The sequence below is a fragment of the Leucoraja erinacea genome, chromosome 10 (genome assembly GCF_028641065.1).
Source record: "Leucoraja erinacea ecotype New England chromosome 10, Leri_hhj_1, whole genome shotgun sequence".
Lineage (NCBI taxonomy): Eukaryota > Metazoa > Chordata > Chondrichthyes > Rajiformes > Rajidae > Leucoraja > Leucoraja erinaceus.
The window spans coordinates 15717172-15740441 of NC_073386.1; the positions used below are offsets into that span (position 1 = coordinate 15717172).

Consider the following 23270-nt stretch of genomic DNA (forward strand, 5'->3'; position numbering starts at 1 on the left):
AATTAAAAGTAACACTAGCAAATTTGCAGATGACACAAAGCTGGGTGGCAGTGTGAACTGCGAAGAGGATGCTAGGATGCTGGTTGGTGGGGGTGCTGCAAACCGGCAGCCCTGCCAGCACCGTGTTAGTTTTTTCAACTTTTTTTGTTTTTTTAGTGTGTTTTAGTAGGGAGAAGAGGAGGGAAGAGACAGTAACTCTAAGACTTTTGCCTCCATCACAGTGAGGAGGTGCTTGGTGAACTCACTGTGGTGGATGTTAATTTGTGTTTATTGTGTGTTGTTTATTATTACATGTATGGTTGCAGGCAACGACATTTCGTTCAGACCGAAAGGTCTGAATGACAAATAAAGGATTCAATTCAATTCAATTTAATGTATGTTTTTAATGTTTCTTTGTGTGTCTTGTATGGGGGGGTAAGGGCGAAACCGCTTCAGTCGCCGCCTCCACGGAGAGGCGACTTTTTCCATGGTCGCCTCCCCCGTGGCCTAACAGCAAGGATCGGTGTGGCCTTTCCCGGAGAAGAGCCTGGGGCTTCAGCAGCGGGCGCAGCGTGGACTTTCGTCGTGGAGCGGGCGAGCCCTCGGCGGAGGGGAGCGCTCTGTTCATTGGCCTGCGGCAGCCTGAAGCCGCGGTCTGCGGAGCTCCAGTTGGCGCGGCGTCCGCAGCGTGTGATCCCTCGTTGGGGACCCCGGAGGAGAAGAGCTCCGACTGCTGGCCCGTGGCCAATTTCTACCGCGGGCGCGGCAGGGACTTACCATCCAGAGCGAGGTCCCTCGCCAGGGATCCCTGGAGAGGAGCTCTGACCGCCGGCCCTGCAGTCTGCGGTGCTTCTGGCTGAGGTGCGGCGGGGACTTTAAATCTTCGACCGCCGGCCTGCGGCTTACAGCATCTTGAAGCCGCAATCTCCGGTGGGAGGCACCGATTCATGACTTACTTGGACTTACCTGTCTGTACATCTGGACGCCTGCAGTGGCGACTGCGGAGGGTTGAACCCCACGCTCCCGTCTCCCCCGTAGAACACGGGGGAAAATGTAGAAGGACTGGCCAAATTTTGTGCCTTCCACCGCAGTGATGAATGCTGTGGTGGATGTTTGTGTACATTTTTATTGTGTATGTGTTCTTTTTCATTGTGCAGCTGCTGGCAAATTCATTTCACTTGGCACTTATGTGCAAGTGAGAATAAAACTTGGATTGATTGAGGTTGCAGGTTGACTTGGACAGGTTGAGTGAGTGGGCAGATGCATGGCAGATGCATTATAATGTAGATAAATGTGAGGTTATCCACTTTGGCGGCAAGAACAAGGAGGCAGATTATTATCTCAATGGTGTCAGAGAAAAAGGGAAGTTCAACGAGACCTGGGTGTCCTTGTACACCAGTCACTGAAAGTAAACATGCAGGTACAGCAGGCATGAAGAAAGCTAATGGCATGTTGGCCTTCGTAACTAGAGGATTTGAGTATAGGAGTAAAGAGGTCCATGTGCGGGCGTGGCGCTGACGGACGAGAGGCCGAAGCAAAGAACTTGTCAGCGATTGGTCCAAACCCCCGCGTTCATCACATCACTGTGAAGGCATGAACATTGTCCCAATCCTCCGCTCCACCCGACCCAACTAGTTAAAGAGGTATCCCACAACAGATAAATCGTATGATTTTGAAGAGAAAGGAGCGCAAATTGATAGCAAAGGTTTTACTTAAAATCAATAACTGCATCAGCATGGAAAATTGCTTTAAATAAATTGCACCTGAAGTAAGTGTAATACCCCTGTCCCACTTAGGAAACCTGAACGGAAACCTCTGGAGACCTTGCGCCCCACCCAAGGTTTCCATGAGGTTCCTGGAGGTTCTGGTCACTCTCCCTATTGGTGGAAAGTGGTTTCTGCGTAGTCGCGGATTTTTCTATGTTGCTGCGGTTATTTAAAAAAAAACAAATCCGGCCTCGACTAAAAATAGGTTGCCGATAGGTTGCCGTTTGGCCGAAGCCAGTGTAGTGGGGTTGCTATTTACTTACAGGCAGTCGAAGGCGATCTCCTTCGCTGACTGGCCATTTTGATTGTCTCATTGGAGTTTTCAGCAAAGATCCTGTCAGATCTTTGGTTTTCAGGACATAGAAGATCCGCTGGAAGGTAAAATGCCCGCTAACTTCATTAAACTTCTTAAAACTGTCTCCACTCCTTCTTTCCCCCCCCCCCCCCCTTCTCCCCCCCCCCCCCCTCTCCCCTTTCTCCCCCCTTCTCTCGCCCCTTCTCTCCCCTTCTCTCTCCCCTTCTCTGTCCTTCTCTCCCCTTCTCTCCCTCCCTCCCGCGCTCTCTAAAGGACTTACCGTGCTCTGTAGCAGCCGTTTACCTTCGTCTTCATCGTGCAGACAGCGCTCCTCCGCAGTCCCTGACTCCCACCTTCGCGGTGTGTTTGTGTGTTTGTGTGTGTGTGTGTGTGTGTGTGTGCGGTCGGCAGCAATGATCCTGTTGGATCTTTGATCAGTAGATGCAGCTCACGCTTCGATCGAGGCTTTCCAGGCAAGTGACCAAAACCTCTGGTGACTCATGGAGAGTGACCGAAACCTCCGGGAACCTCACGGAAACCTTAGGTGGGGCGCAAGGTCTCCAGAGGTTTCCGTTCAGGTTTCCTAAGTGGGACAGGGGCATAACATTTAAAAACATGTTCTAAATGCAGATGGTGAATGGAAATTGGAAAATAAATATACAGATTGTTCAACTTTAAAATATTTTATGGTGGTCCAACAAGCACCCTGCTGTAATATAAGTGCTATAATACTTGCTTTGATAAATTATGAACAACTTTACAAATATTTGTTAAAGCTGTATATTTTACATTTTAACAAAATAAAGTTTGGGACACCATTCCTGCACCTCTGGTAGTCTCTCAGTTAGCCAATGTTCTGAATTCCCAATACTCTTGTTTAAATCCCATGAACTCTTTGATGGTGCGAAGGAATTTTTATTTGAATAGCCAGATAAAAAATGAATAGGTAGGGTGATGCACAAGGATCTTTTGGGTACCCCCAAATTGGAGCATGTTCACAGTTCCAGAAGCACCTCCTGATTGAACCAGGCAAGTGCCTTCGATTTTCCTAAACAATCAACTTTAGAATGTCCACCTGAGGATCTCACAGACTCACAGGCTGAACAGAAATAAATCTATGGAATGATGAGCAGGGTTGGGCTAGACTGAAGTTTCCCAAGAACTGAATGTGACCCTGGCATGTACAATATGTGTACCATGGCATTAACTTGTATCATGAAGAATCGTTCACCCGACGCCGATGAACCGGCTTCGCGGCAGAGGGCCTGAGAACATCGAGTTGGCTGAGGAGGCCACATATAGACCCCGACCTCGGGTGGACTATGAGGGGGAGAACTGGATAATTTTAGTGCCTTCCCTCACAGTGAATTCTGCTGTGGGGGGACGTTTCTTGTTGATTTCTATAGTGTACTGTTCTGTGTCTTTTTTCTCTTTTTTTTTTGTTTTTATGGATTTATTGACATTTGATCTGTTCAATTAATTTAATCAATCTCTGTAAAGCACTTTGGTTCAAATACTGGTTTTGTTGAAAAGTGCTATATAAATAAAGATTATTATTATTATTATTATCATTTTTTTAAACTGGACTTTGTCCTTTGCATTGGAGCAGCTTGCTAATTACAGTTGTTTTAAAGCCTATATCTTTAAATTATTCTTAAAAAAATCTATTATCTTCTTTTGTGTCCATATTTCCTTTGAGTGATGCACACAGTAAAACAGGGTCTTATAATGCATGTTTGGAATAGAGTGGCATTTGAATCATGAACAAACCAGAATGAATAACCATCCTCTAGGGAAGCTCTTAACGTGGAATTTCTTTGCAAGAATGCTATAATTCCAGCATAAGGCGCTAATACCCCAATCAAATATCTGAACACGAATTCCTCTGTTTTATAACCAGTTGTTACAATAAAAAATGTGATTTAAAAAAAAAAAACTGGAATTTAGCTCAGAGGTTTCATTACTTTAGAAGTCGGTGTGTGGACAAATTACTAACAAAGAGCTTCACAAGCAGTTAATTGCTTGTAATGTGTTACGCTGATGGCAAATTTGAACTGTATTGATTCTGCCATTCTAATTAATCAAATTAGTCATGGTTTTCATTGTTTGAAAAAAGGTTTTTTACCTTTTGTTCATGTTAGCTTTCAGCAGAGATGCCGAAGACTATGATGAAAAGAGTTTAAAGCATTACATATCATTTCAATGATGTTGCGAAGAACACGGAAATTACTTTAACATTGTTACACTTGTTCATTTTCCCTTCTTCTATCCTATGTTTCAGATTCTCAAAACCAGCACCAATGTTTCTTGATAACACCTTTAGGCGATGGTCAAAACTGAAAGATTTTGTTCCACCATTTGGAATCAAAGGACAAGGTACTGTTACAGCAAATAAGTTTGGAACAGTGATTTTTTGAACTTAAGGAGTTTACATAAATACTGGCAAGAAGTTTGATCACTTAAAAAAAAATCTTCCTGCTGTAACATCTTTTATCATCAATTGAGCAAATATATTCCTGTGTGAAATTAACTGAAGTTACTTTGGACTTAGCCTGCCTAAAATTATACAAAATAAAAACAGGACTGTTTGTTGACAGACTTATCTGTGAAAATAAAAACCAAGTGACTTGGCCACCTATGGCCAGGAACCCTGTAAAGAATATTACGAACAACAATTTTACATTCACTACCACCTTTATTTTTATCTGTGGCGTTTACTAAGGTTCAGTTTTAATGCAAAATCCTGTATTTACATTTAATTGTGACAATTTTGGTACCAGAAGCAACATAGCCACTGAAGGGGAGGGGTGGGATTTGAATTAGATTCTACTTGTTGAGCTAATTATTCTGTGCTGACTGGGATATTATCGTTTTATAAGATGTGTTAAATTAAGTTCCCTGGCTTTGTCGAGCATGTAGCTGAGTTTGTGTTTGTAAGAAATTATAGATAGCTGTAATGGAGTGAGTTGCCTTATTTTTTCGCATTCCTCCATTTCTAACCATTATCTTCACCTTTATGCCCCTGCCACAGAGACGATCTTGATATAAAGCACTCCTATCAGGGTATTTAATTTCCATTTGTCCGTTTGACTCTTAACAGAAAGTATTGTTGACTTGCTATTTTTTGACAGAGGTTTCAACTTGTACTGTATGTTGAGGAAAATGATCTTTCACCACTGATTATATAATTGTTATAATAACATTAAGCGCCATTTCATTTTCATGTAAAGATGTTGGTTATATCTTTGTTGACTGTTCAAACTAATGTGGACAAACTATCAAATTAGAAAAGTACTTAAAACGTTGAAGGACTTTGCTACATTGACTGGGATAAAAGAGATGTGATATAATCTATCTCTCTGCTCTGAAGCCACCACAGAAACCGTGATCAGTATAATGCAACAGGATATGAGGGAATATTAATCCTGACTTGATACTCCAGGGCTGATTGTTGAAAATTATACCTGCAGCTATTCACACCCCTCAAAAGATGAAATAAACTTGTATATGATCTGTTCAATACCACAACTTGTGTATGATCTGTTCAAAGAACGTCAAACTTGTGAAACCAAATATTTCATTAGAAATGTGACCTTTTAACTTAAAAGCAATAATTATTGCAACAGACAGATTTAGTAGGTTATTCACTTTGTAAACGTACTGTAGTTCTAATCTTGCAGAATATTAAATAATACTTTTCTCTTCTGCAGTAGCAGATATTTTGTTTGGAAGTATATTAATTATAGCTTTTTATCTGTTTTACACATTTAGGCTATCTTTATATTATGATGTTTCCACAAAAAAAAATAGCAAATGGTTTTGGGAAGATAAACAGGGTAAACAGGACATTTTTCCCTTCCATTTTTAAAAAAACAATGGGGAAACTGTATTTTGTCCCAATGATTTATTTCTCACTGAATTTCAGTTACTTTATGTTGTAACATTTGGAGTCGAATGTTTCATTTTAGTATAGTGAGAATAATTTCTCATCAAGGAATGCATGGTACTCATATTGTCTTTGTTTTGATGGGAAATAATGGAGCTGGATAACAACATGCGCATATTTTCACACACATCGCAAGGATTTGGATTATAGACGTATAATCCAAACATAAAGTGTGAGTGAGCCAAAGTAGATATTGTGAAGTGTATAGGAAGGAACTGCAGATGCTGGTTTAAACCGAAGATAGACACAAAATGCTGGAGTAACTCAGCGGGACAGGTTGCATCTCTGGAGAGAAGGAATGGGTGACGTTTCAGGTCAAGACCCTTCTTCAGACTTGACTGGGAGTTGATGTAGTAGGTTTAATGAAGGATTTTCAAGGTGGCAGTGTGGTTTGATAGAAAGTTGAAGAACTTGGGCATGAATGGTTAAGTGCATGCCGAAAGTGATGGTTCTGATAGACATGTTTATATTTGAAGCTTGGAAGTAGTTACAGAGATGAGAATTACAAAGATTTAAACATGGTGATTTTTTTTTTAATTATAGGGATTTGAAGTTACAGCAGGTCTAAGTATGGGGATCATGAGTGAAAACTGTTCATGTATTTGAGCAGCTGACCTTAGGACAACCCAGGTGACTTTTTGAGCAGTGAAGCCTGGTGATCATCGTGGTACAGATAAGGGGTTTTGCAAACCCTTACAGCAATTAAATTTATAGTAGGGGAGCTGAAGGGTTTGAAGTGCAAGTTTGCCAAAAGTAATAGAAGTGGACTATCTTTTCTTCCCTGATGATGCTGGAGTGCAGAGTACCTTTAGGTTGACAGATGGTGTTTAATTTGGCAACTTGCAGTACTGAGAGGCAATGCAGTTCTGCTGCTTTTGGATGGTGTAAGTTGAAGAAAGAATGATGTCTCCCAAACTTAGAAAAACAGCTCGTGCATCAGGCTGTATTTTCATTGCCTCAATTGGCATTGTACAATGATGAAGGGTTGGTTGATAGTATGCCTTCTGTCCCGCGAAGTCCTTATCAAGATTATGCATGCATCTTCCAATATGAGTTCAAATCCATAGTCCAGGGTTGTACATCGACTCCAGGTTCTCGCAAGAAAAAATCTTTGTATCTTAAAGTGTACTCTTTTCATTGCAACCTGTCTTTGCACATGTGTTTATATTTAATATTGATGGTTTACATCTGTTTGTAAGTTGTTGCAGCAATATATTTTTATTGCCCACAGAAATATATCTCCATCATGTTTTATGATGGCATACGTCATGATATTAACAAACAGGGCTATGACAGAACTGTTCTCAGTAAAGATCAATGTCAAACAAAGCTGGGTTAATCCTCCAGAGCTTTTTTCAATCTTTCCTATTGTAATGTTGCATCTTACCTCTCAAAAACTTCCTGTGGGAATGGAGTTAATCTTCAGAGCTAATGGGAAACTGTTCAGTCAGTGGAAATTACAGTCCAGAAGCAATGTACATTCAAACGTCAGTCGTCAAGCTGCAGTATACAGGTGAAGCTTGGGTTTGCAAGTGCTCGAGAGCCAAGCTTCAAACCCTCGTTGACATTTTCACTTAAGCGGACAAGAGGATGGGCTTTACACTCAACAATTCTAAGATAAATGTCTTCTACCAATCTGTCTCTGTTACACCATGACGTTTCAGACAAAGATTCACGGCAAGACCTAGTAAATTGTGGGGTACTTCCCACATCTCAGGGGCCTTCTCTGGATGAGGGCAAGCATTGGTGATGGAATTCACCACTGATTTCAATGCTCCAGAACAGCCTTTGCTCACTGAAAGAAAATGTATTTAAAGAACAAAATCTCAGACCTGGCACAAAACCCTGTGTCAGATGGGCAGCAACTATCCCTGCCCTCTTTTGTACAGATCTGGACTGCTTATGGCTGGTATTTCAAGATTTTGCTAAATTTCCCCCAGTGCTGACTCTGCAAAAGCTTCCAGCTTCACTGAGAGGTTAAACAACCCAATGCCAGTGTCCTCTCCCAGACTATTGCCTGAATTACACAAGATAGATTGTTTTAGGAGGCCAAGTTGTTTGCTTGCCCAACACTAGATTCCCAAAACAGATACTCTTGTAGGATAAGATTATGAAGGAAAAGAAATGCCTCAAGGAAAAAAATGCAACATCCTCTCTGACTCCAAAGAATCCTTGGCCCATAACTGCTCCAATTGTTGAAGAAATGTTTGAGATGATGATGAGAACCTTGAGATCATGCTTCAAGAGCACATGGAAACCCTACATTAGAGGCAGCCAGTGCACACCACCTCACCAACTCCCATACCTCTGCCCGTCAGTTATTTCCTTCCCAATCCCTGGATAAGTCTGTGGTCCCCACACTGGCTTAATTAGTTATCTCAGAACCTACAAAACCAGAGTGGCAAGTCATCCTTGATCTCAGGGGACTGAAGAAGACATTTATGGAGGGGTTGATCTCTTTGACAATCCTTCTCTCTTTACAGTCATGGTCATTTTGGGGCTTGCAGCATGATTATTCTTGATCTGAGGAATGTTGACCTGACTTGTATAGAACCTCAGTTAAGGATACAATGCGTGCACTTATTGTGAAATACTGGAACTTTCTTTCAACAGTTGTATATATGGCAACTGCATAATAACCACCTTGTGTTTTAAATGGACATATAGGCCCATAGATTTTGTTAGTATATATTTTTCTGGCAAACTGCCATCTTTGTATTATTTCTAATTCCTTAATAGCTAGGGAATGTGTTGCATTTTTATGACAACTAAATTATTACTTGATAAATAATAAATTTAGAATGTCTTAATGGAGTAGCAGGATTGGCCTCTTAATTTATTGCTAACGTCCCCGTCAGTGTGAAGGATTGCTTTCTCTGTGCTAAATAACTCAGACAGTTGTCCAAGCCAATTTTCGGACTGCTACTGTATCTTTGTATCACAGCTGTCATCACTCGTAATTTTTTTTCCATCTCCACATACTGTAGCTTTAGTTAACTCTAAGGTAACTGGATTTTAAATCAGTGTTAATAATGTCAATATCTTAAATTCTGCAAATTAATGCTAGTTGGTCTGTATGTATAAAGTCAAAGTAACCGTTATTGTCATTCAGACCTTTCGGTCTGAACAAAATTTTGTTGCCTTGCAGTCATACATATAATAAAAATGACAAAAACAAAATAAATACAAATTAACATCCACCACAGTGAGTTCACCAGGCACCTCCTCACTGTGATGGAAGGCAAAAGTCTTAAAGTCTTTGTCTCTTCCCTCCTTAATCTCCCTCTGCTCCAAGATGATCCAGGCTTCAGACGTTGTGCCCCCGCCGGGCGATGGTAAGTAAGTCAGTCCTGCGGCTGAATCCAAGCACCGCGAACGAGCCGGTTCAAACTCTGAGGCCCGGGGCGGTCGAAGCTGCCGCCCTCCAGTCCAGCGGACGAAGCTGGTGTTGCAGGCGCTCCGGAAAAACAGGTCACCAACCTGTAACCTGCGAGCTCCCGACGATGTCGGACCGCCACTGCCGCCGGAACGCCACGGCTCCGAGGTCAGGGTGCTGCTGCCGCTGTAATGCCACAGCTCCGAGGTCGGGTCGCCGCTGCCGCTGGAACGCTGCCCCAGATCCGAGGCCGCCAGCTCCGCTATTAGGCCTCGGCGGAGACGGAGACATGGGATACGACAAGAAAAGTCGCATCCTCCCGAAGGAAGAGAGACCAAAAACATGTTTCTCCCCACCATCCACACACATACACAACCTAATAAACCAAAAATTAACTAAAACAGGACAAAAGAACCACACAAAAAAACAAACAAACGGACTGCAGGCGAGCCGCAGCTGCTAAGGCAGCGCCGCCATCTTAGTGGTATGTCGTTGTCTGTGTCAATTTACGATAAGTTCACTTGAATATCTGCATCTAGAAGTTGCTTTTATATCTGCACCATCATAATGTTATGAAACAATTGTTGGAATTTCTTTTCGACATTGGCAAGACATTGATTGTCCCTTTCTAGTTGATCTGAGAAGGAGATTGTGGATGATCATCGTGACTGCTATAAGGGGGAGGGGGAAGGTGAGCAGCCAGAAGTTGTTATGCACAGTGGCACAAATGACATTGGTAGGAAAAAGGATGAGTCCTTCAGAGTGAGTACAGGGAGATGGGCAAAACATTAAAAAAAAACTGGATCTCAAGGGGAATAATTTCTTGATTTCTCCCAGTGCCACGTGCTAGTGAAGGTAGGAATAAGAAGGTAAGACAGATAATTGCGTGGCTGAAGAGTTGGTGCAGAAGGCAGGGATTACAATTTTTGGATTGTTGGGATCTCTGCTGGGGCAGTGGTGAACTGTACAAGAGGGACGGGTAGGACCTGAATGGAGGGGGACCAATATCCTGGCATCAGGTTTTCTAGTGCTACTCGAGAGGATTTAAACTAGATTGGCAGGGGCATGCGATCCAATGCATTAACAAATATGCCAGGAGATTGCAGACAGCTGCAAGACTAATAGCTTTGTTGTAATAGGGATTATAACCTTCATAATAAAGGCTGTGACTGCCAATGTGTCAAGGGATTAGATGGGGTGGAGTTTGTCAAGTGTGAAACTTTCCTTAGGTAATATGTAGAGGAACCTACAAGGGAAAGGGCATTGAATGTGAGATACGTGGGAAGCTGAAAGTCCGTAAACTTGAGTCCAAGACAGCAGAGGCAGGAGCTTGGCAGGGAATGTGAAATAAATTGCATTTATTTCAAGGCTATTGGCCTGACAGGTAACGTGGATGAACTCAGGACGTGAATAGGACCGTACGTTGGAACATTACAGCAGTTACCAAAAACCTGGCTGAGGGAGGGACAGGGCTAGCATCTTAATATTTCAGTGATACAGGCGAGATAGAGGTAGAGAGATAAAAAAGGAGGGGGGTTGCTTTATCAATTAAGGAGAATATCACAGCAGTTGTCTGCAATGATATTGTTGCAGTAAGGCTACATGGGTGGGGTTGAGAAATCAAAAGGGGATGATCGTATTGTTGGGATTGTATTATAGACCTCCAAACAGTCAACGGTAATTGGATGAACAAATATGCCGGGTGATTGTAGAGAGGTGAAAGACTAATAGGGTTGTTATAATGGGGATTTAACTTTTCAATAAAGGCTGTGACTGCCAATGTGCCAAGGGATTGGATGGGGTGGAGTTTGTCAACTATGAAAGTTTCCTTAGACAATATGTAGAGGGCCCTCCAAGGGAGAGGGCAAAGCTTCATCTACTTTTAAGGAATTAGGCAGGGTAAGTGACATGTATAAGTGTGTGAGCCCTGTGGGACCAGTGACCACAGTTGTATTATTTCTAAATAGTTATGGATAAGAACAGGGCTGGTTGTTGAGTTAAAGTTGTAAATTGGGACAAGGCCAGCTTTGTTGCTATTAGACAGGATCTTACAACGGTTGATTGGAAAAGGTTATTTGCAAGCAAAAGAAAGTCTGGAAAGTGGGATGCTTTTAAAAGAGTTCAGGGCATGCAGGGACGACAGATGGCACAATGGGCTAAGTGTTCGGCTGGCGACCGGAAGGTAGCCGGTTCGAATCCCGCTTGGAGTGCATACTGTCGTTGTGTCCTTGGGGCAAGACACTTCACCCACCTTTGCCTGTGTGTAAATGTAATGTAATTATGTGAAGCACTTTGGGGTCAATGCAAGTTGACTAAAAATGTGCTATATAAATAAGATTATTATTATAAGATTATTATGCATGTTCCTGTCAAAGTGATGGGCCAGGCGTCGGAGTAAGAAACCCTGAATGACGAGTGAAATTTAAGGCTCTGGTTAGGAAAAAGAAAGGCATGAGCCAGGTATAGGCAGCAGGGACCAAGTGTATCCCTAATGGATTTGGGGGATTGAGAAACATACTAAAGAAGGAAATCAGGAAGGCAAAAGGGGATAATTGGCAGATAAGATTAAGGAAAATCTGAAGAAAATTTCTAAATATGTTAAGAGAAAACAGGCAACTAGACAGGGAATGGGCCCCCCTTGGAGTCTAAAGTGGTGATCTATGTGGAGTCGCAGGAGATGCGCATGGTTATCTATGAATATTTCTCCTCTGTTTTTATGCGGAGAAAGATATGAAGATCAGGGAACTTAAAAAAGTTAATGGAGATGGTTTGAGGACAGTCTATATTACATACAGTCAAGGAATTGTTGGACGTCTTAAGTTGTATAAAGGTAGATGAAGCTTCCGGGCCTAATCAGATATATCCAAGGACACTGGGAAGCTTGGGAATGTTGGCATCCATTGACTTTTTTAAATTTTATTTACTTTACTTTTCTTCATAGTGGTTGCTTTTCTTTCCTGTTGAAAAAGTACAAAAATATAAAATAATGTTTGAATGATTGATTCCTTCCATATTGTGGAATGTAAAGAGTTGGGCATTTGATGACTACCTTTTAGTTGTTTTTGTCTTGTTTTCTTTAAGTCTAAGTGCAGACAAATAGTCAAATCTTGAGAGGATCCGTTGACAGAATCTAATACTCTACTATTTCAGGGGTCAGAAAAAGGGAGGAATCTGCAATTCATTTGAAGCAAATATGTCTAAAATACAGCTCAATTGTGCAAACATCACCACATTATTATATTCTTTTATGGCTGTTGGCTTATCAGATAAGAAATAGGTTTTGTAAGGTTACATATCTTTATGCGGGCCTATTTAGCAATGAGGGGGGGGTGGGTAGAATTATAAAATCCTTTTTTTTTTTAAGGTGAAAAAGCGGAGGAAGCACAAAGACATTCTATCTTGATGTTGATTCTTGATAAGCTTATATTGTTTCACAAATAGCTTAGAAACAGGAAAACTACTTTTGTAATATAAATATCGTCTTGTTTAAACTCTAAACCTAGTTCAGCACAGAATTAGATTTTCTGCCATCATTACTCACTTTCTGCTTTCAGAATTGTTCTCAACCTCTATCCCTTCATTTAAAATTTGCTTCTTTTGAATAATCAATTATCTTCTGAATTGTTTGAATGGTATCTATTTTCTTTACATCTGGGTGGCACATCAGTAGAGCACCAGAGACCCAGGTTCGGGACTGACTGTAAGGAGTTTGCATATTCTCCCTGTAACCAAGTGGATTTTCACTAGGTGCTCTGGTTCTCTGAGCGCTCATAACCCCCACCCCAAAAAAATAATTCCTTAACATTGGACTTAGAAAGAAAATAGACCCTAATATAGCAACAGTGTGTACAGCTCATTGTTTTGCACCAGTGATACTTTTATTTGATTTTTATTGTGTGAAGGAACTTAACAACCATTCAGATCTCCAGTCCTCCATTAGATTAGCTCGTGTCACATCAGCGCCTGACTAATAATTTATGATGCACTTTAATGGCAGAAATCATGAGTGAAAGTCTTAACATTTTCTACCATCGATTGAAGGTAACATTGTGTTGCTCGATTTATTATTTTAAAGCTCAATCTTCATTTTAAGAGAGTAATTCAGCTGAGCTGTGAAGTGGAAGAAGATCTCAGGTCTGAAGATTTAGCACGGTCCAGTTGTTGATTTTGTTCTCTGTAAGTGCCTGATAAAAAGGGGATTTTGCTTTTAATGCCTCCTGCAATGCAGTTGTGTACTGATACTCATTTCTTGTACTTAAATAATAGTCATGCAGATATGATGCTGGAGGGCGCTGCTTTAAGAAGTCACTTTTCTTAAACAAATTTCATATATTTTTTACACAAAACCACTTTTTGGCAGAGATAAGGAGAAAAAATTGGATACTGAGAAAAATCTGTTGCCTTATGAAATCCTAAATTTACATTTTTTACTTCTTATTTTTAATTATGTTCTCATTGCCATTAAACTATGCAAGCCAATGTTGCATATCAAGTCTAAAATGATAACAGCTGTGATATTTGTTGTTTGGAAACACTCATCAAGTTAAGCAGCATCTGTGGAAAGAAGCAGAATTAACATTTCAGGCCAAAGTCGTATCAAAAAGAGGTGACAGATTTATTTTTAGAGGTGACTAATCGATAGTTGTTATATGGTTATATTATATGGTTATATGATAGTTCTCCTTCAGCTGAATTAAATTCTTGCAAAGAATGAACGTTAATACATTAATCCAGCCTAACAATGTTACCTTCCAATAGCAACAGGTCATAGAAAAAGTTAAGACTTTCATACATCATTTCTACTGTTAAAGTGCTTCATAAATTATTAGTTAGGGCCTGACGTGACTCTTCAACAAGCCTAATGAGAGACTGGAAATTTCAGTTTACTTTGTTCATTTGCAACTTCAGATAATAATCACATAAATATATCGCTTATGCAAAATCATGAGCTGGGTACAAGGTTGTTATATTTGAGACATTTTCTTTTTAATCGCAACACCCCTTTGTGAGTTTTGAGATAGAGAAGTGACTCGAACCAATACAACTTGACTGAGGCATAAGTCAAGAGATACATTCTGAACAACAGGGGAAATACAATTCACAAAGAATGGAGGAGAAGGTGGAAGGATGGACGGGTATTCGGGTTTTATAAGAGTGTAGATGGACTGAGATAAACAATATCATAGAGGTAGATGTGCATGATCATTGCAATTTGAAATATCTGGAAAGAAAAGCACCTAGCTCACTATACAGCTTATCCCCCTATCCCCTTATTTTGTTTCACTTGGCGAACATTATAAGCACAAACAAGGGAACAAATTCTAAAATAAAGCACAATATATAAGATAAATCTAAGCATAAAACCTATGGAGCATGTTAGTTGAACGATTACCAGGGACTTGTGCTGAAAATGTTACTGAATGTCTGGGGCATACAGGCTTGTGAGTTCATGTGATCCAAAGGCATAACGTTAAATATCTTAGTGAAGAGAACACAAGGAAGTATACATATAATGCACTGTTGGAAATGTCCTCATTTTTATATTTACTATAGTTGTACTACTTTTATACTTGCTATATTTTTCACCTTCACAGTCAAAGACAATACTCTTATAAATAAATTATGAATGCACATTAAATTATTTCACCTTAAACCCACTGTAGTTGTAGTGTAGCATCATCTCCCAATCTGACATCCCCGGCATTGTATGGGACAAAGTATAATTCCTCAATTTCCATCAGAAATGACAGTAAGATCTTGATCAGTTGAGCAAGTGCTGCATTTTGGAAAGTCAACCCAAGGCAGAACCTTCACAGTGAATGGCAGGGCCCTGGGCGTGTTGTACAGTAGAGGGTTCAAGGAGTGCAGATTCATAGTTCCTTGAAAATGGCATCAAAGGTCGATAGGGTGGTCAAGAGGTCTTTCAATACATCGGCTTCATCAGTCAGGGTTTTTAGTATAGAAGTTGGACTGTTATGTTACAGCTGTACAAGACATTAGTGAGGCCGCATTTGGAGTATTGTGTTCAGTTTTGGCCACCCTGCAATAGGCAGGTTGCTGCTAAGCTGGAAAGGGTGCAGGGAAGATTAACAGGGTGTTGCCAGGACCTAAGGATTTGAGCTATAGGAAGAGGTTGGGCAGGTTCAGACTATATTCTTGGTATACAGGAGGTTGAGGCGTGATCTTATAGAGGTTTATAAATCATAACGGGACTAGACAGGGTGAATGCACAGAGTTTTTACCTGGAGTAGGGGAATCAAGAACTAGAGGGCATGGTTTTAGGATGAGGGGGGAAAAAATTAAGAACCTGAGGGGCAAGTTTTTCACACAGAGGTGGTGGGTATATGAAACGAGCTACCAGACAAGGTCGTTGAGGCAGGTAGAATGACAACATGTAAAATACATTTGTGTAGGATAGGCATATGGACCAAATATGGGCAGGTGGGACTAGAGTAGATGGAGCATGTTGGTCAGCATGGGCAAGTTGGGCTGAAGGGTCTGCTCCATGCTTAATGACCCTATTTCAGAATGCATAAAATTGGAATGAAAGCAAGTCATCCTCAGGACTGCCGAAGCAGAGGTTTCTCAGAATATAACTACACGAATGGCAGTAATTTGCCTTCTGAAAATGACAATCAAATATTTGAAGGATAATTCATTCACAGGAACAAATCCCAAAATTATGGATATCCGGAATCTGACATCTAGAATGCCCACTCTCTCTAAAAACTTCTCTTTCTGATAATATTTACATTTTATTTTCTCTTACCCTGAATGCTACCTGAGATGTTGAGCATTTTAATCATTTTCTGCTTCAAACAACGAATTGTGCTACTGCTATAATTTTAGACTTGACGTGCAACATTGACTTGTATAGTTTTATGCTAAAGAGAGACGCCAGCATTGCATAGTCATCAGTGCATTGCCAGAAAATTTCTTGAGCAATGCTGGGAATGAAGAGTGAAATACAATTTGCCAGTTTTTGTCGATTCAGCTGAAATCAAAAGATATGTTGCTGGAAGAAGAAAGAAATAGTTTGTAAATAGCGGAGGACCACATCTTGTATCTCACTTGCTTATTGACATTTTGTTTCTGTTGTTTTTGTTTCTTGCAGAAACAGTTATACAAAAAATACTGGGAATAACAAAACACTTCACCTTGACTTCACATCTGGATAGGTAGGTACAGTGAAATATTATAAGAATATTAGAAAGGAAAAGTGCAAATGTTATTTCAAACACGATACTGCTTTGGATGTTTGAATTGATTCTGCTTTATATTTTTGTCAAATTGTTATTAGTTAGTAGTAGCTAAACCATCTCTAACTGTTTTAGAACTTTGACTTTGTGTACTGTCAAGTTAATCCCAATACATGTTTTTTCTCTCAAATTGAGAAGTATACATAAAATCCATGCATGTTAAGCGATTGCCTTCTGAAATGAGCTGTTGTCAGCCAGGCTTCATTTTAAGATGTGTTTTGACATTGAACATTGGATACAGTTCCCAAGATGTCAAAAGTTTGTTCCCCATGATCTTCAAGGTTCTTCAAAATGACACCTGCAATTTCCGTGTTGCAACATTAGAACTGAACAACTCCGTGTAAGTTTGTGAGAGGTATGCGGAGATGATTTGTGTTTTCTTTTTGGTGGATTAATAAATTTTGAAATCTACAATTTCAAAGTTGCTGTAAAGATAAGGTGTAATAAATGGCTAAGGGCCATCTGGCTGGATTATTCTTTTATCCTCGTGGTATATTGGGAAATGATAAATATCTCAGTGGTTCAGTAATGTTCATAAAATAAGCCACTGAATGTGCCCCTCAAGTGATGATTTATTTAGGATACAATCATTGTATTTTTCACCTGTATATCCTTTACCCCTATCCATGCAAAGCTGTAGAGGCTCTCTCTGTTCAGAGAATTAGGTTTTAAATTGTCATCAATATCGTCATCTGCTTTTTAAAATCCCATCAAACTCCTCTCCTTACCCCTGCAATTGTATATTAATTATAATGCAACCATTCTTCCAGCCTGACTACCGTATGGCAGTTTGATTGCACCATTGCAGTTCACTGTTTCAGTCACATTATCTTGCCTTGCAGGTTGTTATTTATTGATAGTTATTTTTTTATGACAGACATCTATTTTTGACCTGGACATTTCTTTTCCTTTCTCTCTCCTGCTGATTGCCCACTTATTACCTGCCATGTTGTTAAGCTCATTGGAATAGTGTAAGTGAAGAAAACACTGGGAGTATACATAATGGTAATCCCAACTTCTCTACTCAGTGTCCCGATTGCTGAAAGGCAGCGTACCAAGAGCTAGATTCCAGTAGTTTTCGTTCTAGGAGTAAAATTAGGTTATTCGGCCCATCGAGTCTACTCTGCCATTCAATCATGGCTGATCTCTACTTCCCAATCCCATTTTCTCACCTTCTCCCCGTAACCCTTGACACCTGTTCTAATCAAGAATTTGTCTATCTCTGCCTTAAAAATATCCACTGACTTGGCCTCCACAGCCCTCTGTGGCAATGAGTTCCACAGATTAACTACCCTCTGATGAAAGAAGTTTCAAAAAGAGCTCCTTTCTCTAGTCTCTTTTGCCTCGAGGTAATTAGGCATCTCCTCTCCACCTATTGCAAGAGAATTTGAGTACATCACCCAGTATGTCTTCCTCGAACCTGCATGGTAACTTTCGATAACTTATCCACAAGGACATCCAAGTTTGAACACCAAAGTCCTCGACATTTAAAAAGTTTGCTGCCTTGGTATTTATTTTACAATGTAAATGACCTTACATATATTTGTGGAATTCCCTGCCACAGAGGGCAGTGGAGGGCAAGTCACTGGATGGATTTAAGAGAGAGTTAGATAGAGCTCTAGGGGCTAGTGGAATCAAGGGATATGGGGAGAAGGCAGGTTATTGATTGGGGACGATCAGCCATGATCACAATGAATGGTGGTGTTGGCTTGAAGGGCCGAATGGCCTCCTCCTGCACCTATTTTCTACGTTTCTATATTTCATAAGTCATGGCCTTGTCCATTCATTTAGCCTGGACATGACTTATGCATGTCCTTTGCAAGCTCTTAGTCCATATGATCTTGCATTCAGTTTTTTTGGTGTCTTTGACAAAGGCAGATAGAAAATATTTGTTTAATTTCACTACCAATCTGTAATTCCCTAGTAAAAATTCACCTGCCTCAGCTATAAAAGACACATTAACCCTTGTTTCATCTTCCTTTTTACGTTTGTGGAAATTCTTACATTCTGTTTTAATGCTTCACACTTGCTGACTCTCATATTTTCTTTCCCCTTCCTCATCAATGTTTGGCCCTGGTTTGCTAAATTGTGAAATACTCCCAATACTCATGGCTTCCTGCTTTTTTTTGGCAATTTTTAATGTTGTAATACTATGTTTAACTTCTCCTGAACTTTCATCTCTCCTAGAGATAATAACAAAATTTGAAAATAATATTTTAGGTAGAGTAGAATTGATAAGATCTGGACGAATAATCATGCCAAGTGGTGTGGGTGTTATTAAATTTCCCACTAGTCCAAAATGAGTATTTTTCCAGGATACGAGGCAGATATTATCAGTCAACATTGCATGGAACAAAATGATAGAGATTATGCCAACCTGCTCTTCTAATGTACAGTGACTGAAATCCGTCTTCTAATAAATTGTAGATGATTTTGATTAGTAGAATCAAATCCCCCACATCATAACAAACTTATAAACAGCATTTGTTGAGGCTGCAAGCAACCACGTGTTCTAACTTTCTAACTCTCGTTCTTGAAATGTCTTAAAGTTATTGAGGAGATTTAATATATATAGTAATTTACCAGATGATTAATTAAAAATGTCACCATCTTGGGAAGTCTGAGTTCACATTCTTTAAAACAAAAACATTTCTGACAATTAAAAGAAACATTTTATATAAATCATGGCTTCTGTCATATTATATTCACAATACCTTCACTGAGAGCTTTAATAAATATATGAGCAGCAGGAATTCAGGTTAGATCCCTTGGGAACTTTGGTCACAGCTGCTCAATTAGAATTATTGCCATTGATAACTCTTCTCTGTTTCCTATTATCTGGACAGTTAATATTCCAATTCCAAATTTCCTTCATGATCCCATGAGATTCTGTTTTTGCCAGTAGTTTTGTGTAAAAAAAGCTATGTTGAATACTTTCTGAAGTCAAGATGTTAAACATCTACCCATTTCCCTTCATCCAGAAACTATGGGACATCCTCAAAGATTTTAATAAGCCTGTGGAACCCAACCTTTTTATAATTCCACGTTGGTTTGTGTTTATTTCCTTTTTACTCCCTGGGTGTTTTTAAGTGTAATAAATTTTACTTTCCTACCATATTTGCCAAACCAATGTTACTCCAGTAATCAGTTTATTTCTTTGTGCTTCTAAAAAAAAAGACTCTTATTCATGGATTGGCTTGTTTATCTGTCACCCAGTGAATGAACACCAACTTTCAAATCCTTGTAACTTTTTTGGGAATTAATGTTAGGGCCACATCATGCCCTATGTCTCACAGTCAATGTTTACCACACTACACCTGTGGCTGCTTGTTTCCCAGCACACGAGCAGTTGGCTCAGTGGCCTCACACAAAGCGCAGGCAGGTGGAAATTAGAGTGCAGGTGGCAGGAACCAAGTCCCTGGTCGAAAGGACTTCTGGCTTCAAAAGTAGACACACAATTTTTCTGAAGCTGCCTTTCAAATGAAGACTGGGGTGGCACTGTGAGGCAGCGGTGGAGTTGCTGCCTTACAATGCCAGAGACTTGGATTCAATCCTGACTATTGGTGCTGTCTGTACGGAGTTTGTATGTTCTCCCTGCAACCGGTGGGTTTTCTACTGGTGCTCCGGTTTCCTCCCGCATTCCAAAGGCATGCAGGTTTGTAGGTTAATTGGTTTCCGTGAAAAAAATGTCCGCAGTGTGTCGGATAAAACCAGCATATGGGTGATTGCTGGTTGGTGCAGACTCAGTGGACTGAAGGGCCTGTTTCCAGGCTGTATCCCTAAACTAAACTCATTCAATGGGGTTACACTCGATGGCTAGGAGGTAAGATAGGAAATGTACCCAGTTCTTTGGCTCGCCTACTTGCAACACACCCCGGGATTTGAAATTGGATGAGCGCATCTCTGACCTCCAGCAGGATCCCAAATTCTGTGGCGCTGTGCGCAGATGCGGATGTCTGGGACGTGCTGCTGAGCGTGCAGCTGGCCATCAGTTCTCTACGGACACCTCAGTTAGCTGTCAGCGTGTTCCGGATCAGTTTCAACTCCCACATTAAATGTATTTGTTTCTCCGTATTAAGAGGTTGCCTGGCTTGGATGTTTTCAATATATTTGGAGCTGCTTCTATCCATTCAAAAATTATATACCAGCTGAGTCCTCTTTACCTCACCATTGTGCATTCAGATTGATTTCAAACATGTAATGTTTTCAAATTAAGAACAATATGATCCATGCAAGTCAAACTGTAGGCTTTTTGTGATATTTATTTAGAGGATGTGGATTTATCTGCCAAGACTAGCATCTCTTATCTAATCTTAATTGCTGATCCCGGCTAACCACCCACCCTACCCACCTCTGCCCCAAGCTTTCACACTAGAACCATTTTAGAGAATGATTAAGAGTTGATCAAACTGTTGCCTGGTGAAATATATAAGAGATCAGGTTTAAATTCCAGATTAATTACCTTGAAGAATGTTTTTTTTTAATATATTTGTTTCGTATTAGCTATAAATTAATGCAATTTTACTTTTCTGAGGGTCGTGACTCTTTGGAACTCTCTTCTCAAAGGGCAGAGGAAGCAGAGTCTTTGGCAAAATGCATTCACCGCTTATTATAATGATGAAGTGTGATGAACATGAGAGCTACTTTTTTCCTATTATATTGTGATATTCAAATTTAATTTTACCTTGGTGATTTACAGGAACTGTTGATGATAAAACATTTCTCTTTTAGTTTAAGCTGCAAACGCTGCATCATCATGGGCAATGGAGGAATAGTGGCTAACAAATCTCTTGGCCCAAGAATTGATGAATATGATGTTGTCATAAGGTAAGTTCTGGTTCAGTCTGTATGATCATTCTTTGTATTTTGTGTATATTTGAAGTGAGATCAGATTCATTCAAAACTCGCCTGAAATATATGGTTTTGACATTAGATATCAACTGGTATAAAGGTCAGTAAGAAGCAAGCCTGGGCAATGAGGAAGTTGTAAGATTCAAGTCGGACAAGAATGATAATTTTATCAGTAGAACAAGAATACAGGACATTGAATCTTTCAGAGAGAAGAAGGATGGCAGCACAGAGTAAAAGGAGCAAAACAGCAATTACAAAGATGTAGGGTTAATAGCGAGTGAGAAAGTTTTTCACATTCACTTACAGTCTACACTTCAATTTTTTTACTTTGTTTGGCAACCCGACCCGAAACACTGACTGACTATTTAACACCCCCACAGATGCTATCTGGCCTGTTGAATTTCTCCAGTCTTTTGATTTTTGCTTGCTGTGGGATATCTCAATTGATTTTCACTTTTTTTAAAATTATACTCTTTCAATGATTCATGCAGACATCTGTTGCCACATGATAGCGTTTGAAGCATTGTCCATTACACTATTGTTATTACGTTATCAAGCGAGGAAACATATAAAACAATAGTAGAACTTGGTTCAGGACATCAGAAAGTAACTTCTCAGATACAGCTATTTTCCTTAGATGACTGATGTACAGAAGTCATCTTCTGATGTACCTCCTACTGATGTACCTCCTACTGATGTACCTCCTGCTAAAAAATGTAAGGAAATCATTCCACCCCGCTTCAGATGTATCCAAAACATCAGATGGTGGGTGGTGTGATTGTGGAAACAACATTGTGAAGATTGAAGATAGAAGATAAAGACATGAAGTGTTGGAGTGACGCAGCGGGTCAGGCAGCATCGATGGGGAACATAGATATGTGACGTTTAGGGTCAGGACCCTTCTTCAGACTGAAGAAGGGTCCCGACCCAAAATGTCACTTTTCCATATTCTACAGAGATACTGCCTGACTCGCTGAGTTACTCCAGCATTTTGTGCCTTTTTATGTAAACCAGCATCTGCAGCTCCTTGTACCTCCTATTGTGACGATGGAGTTGGACAAGATAGTCTAAAGTAGTAAACATTATAATATTGATTGTTCAGATATGGACATTAGCAAAAGGTGATGTCCTTGAACAGATAGAGTGTGGGGAGATAGGGACAGACATGATAAATGTCAGAAGGTATACAGAAATGCTGGAGAAACTCAGCAGGTGCAGCAGCATCTATGGAGCGAAGGAAATAGGTGACGTTTCGGGCCGAAACCCTTCTTCAGACTGATGGGGGATAAATGATGGGATAAATGTCAGAGTAGGTGAGCATAGCCATGCACCTCAAAGTCTGAAGAAGGATCTTGACCCAAAATGTTACCTATCCATGTTCTCCAGAGATGCTACCTGACCCGTTGAGTAACTCCAGCACTTTGTGACCACCTTGCTAGTCAAGGTACCATCAGGCAAAATAAGTTAAGCTACACAATGCATTGCTTTATTCCAGACATTGGATTCAGTTGCTAATAGTATACCGGGTTTTAAAATGCAATATTTTTCTTCTGGGCAAAGTTTATCCAAATTAATTTTAATGGATTACTTCAAAGTTATTTGTAAAATGTAAACATATAAATTTAGGACAGAAAAAAACCTGCTGTGTTCCACTAAAATGTTATAATGCTGAGAAAGAGAGCAGTTGTACTTTATTTTATTTTATCTCATCATTGCTTTAAAAAAAGATGTTAAACATATTTGGCATGTAATTCACTGCCCGGTGAGTATATTTTCCCATTTAACGGTTCCGAATCAG

General features: G+C 40.1%; 1 protein-coding gene across 6 annotated transcripts in view; it reads left to right on the forward strand.

Moving 5' to 3' along the window:
• LOC129700815 (CMP-N-acetylneuraminate-beta-1,4-galactoside alpha-2,3-sialyltransferase-like) overlaps nt 1–23270 on the forward strand; it is a 389167-nt gene that overhangs the window by 253648 nt on the left and 112249 nt on the right. For 5 of the 6 annotated variants that reach the window (XM_055641534.1, XM_055641538.1, XM_055641536.1 and 2 more), the window contains 3 exons: nt 4322–4416; nt 16477–16540; nt 21353–21448. In XM_055641534.1, the coding sequence (XP_055497509.1) occupies nt 4322–4416; nt 16477–16540; nt 21353–21448 (255 nt within the window). Of the gene's footprint in view, nt 1–4321; nt 4417–16476; nt 16541–21352; nt 21453–23270 lie in introns of those variants that run through there. The other variant, XM_055641540.1, reaches the window with a different exon arrangement.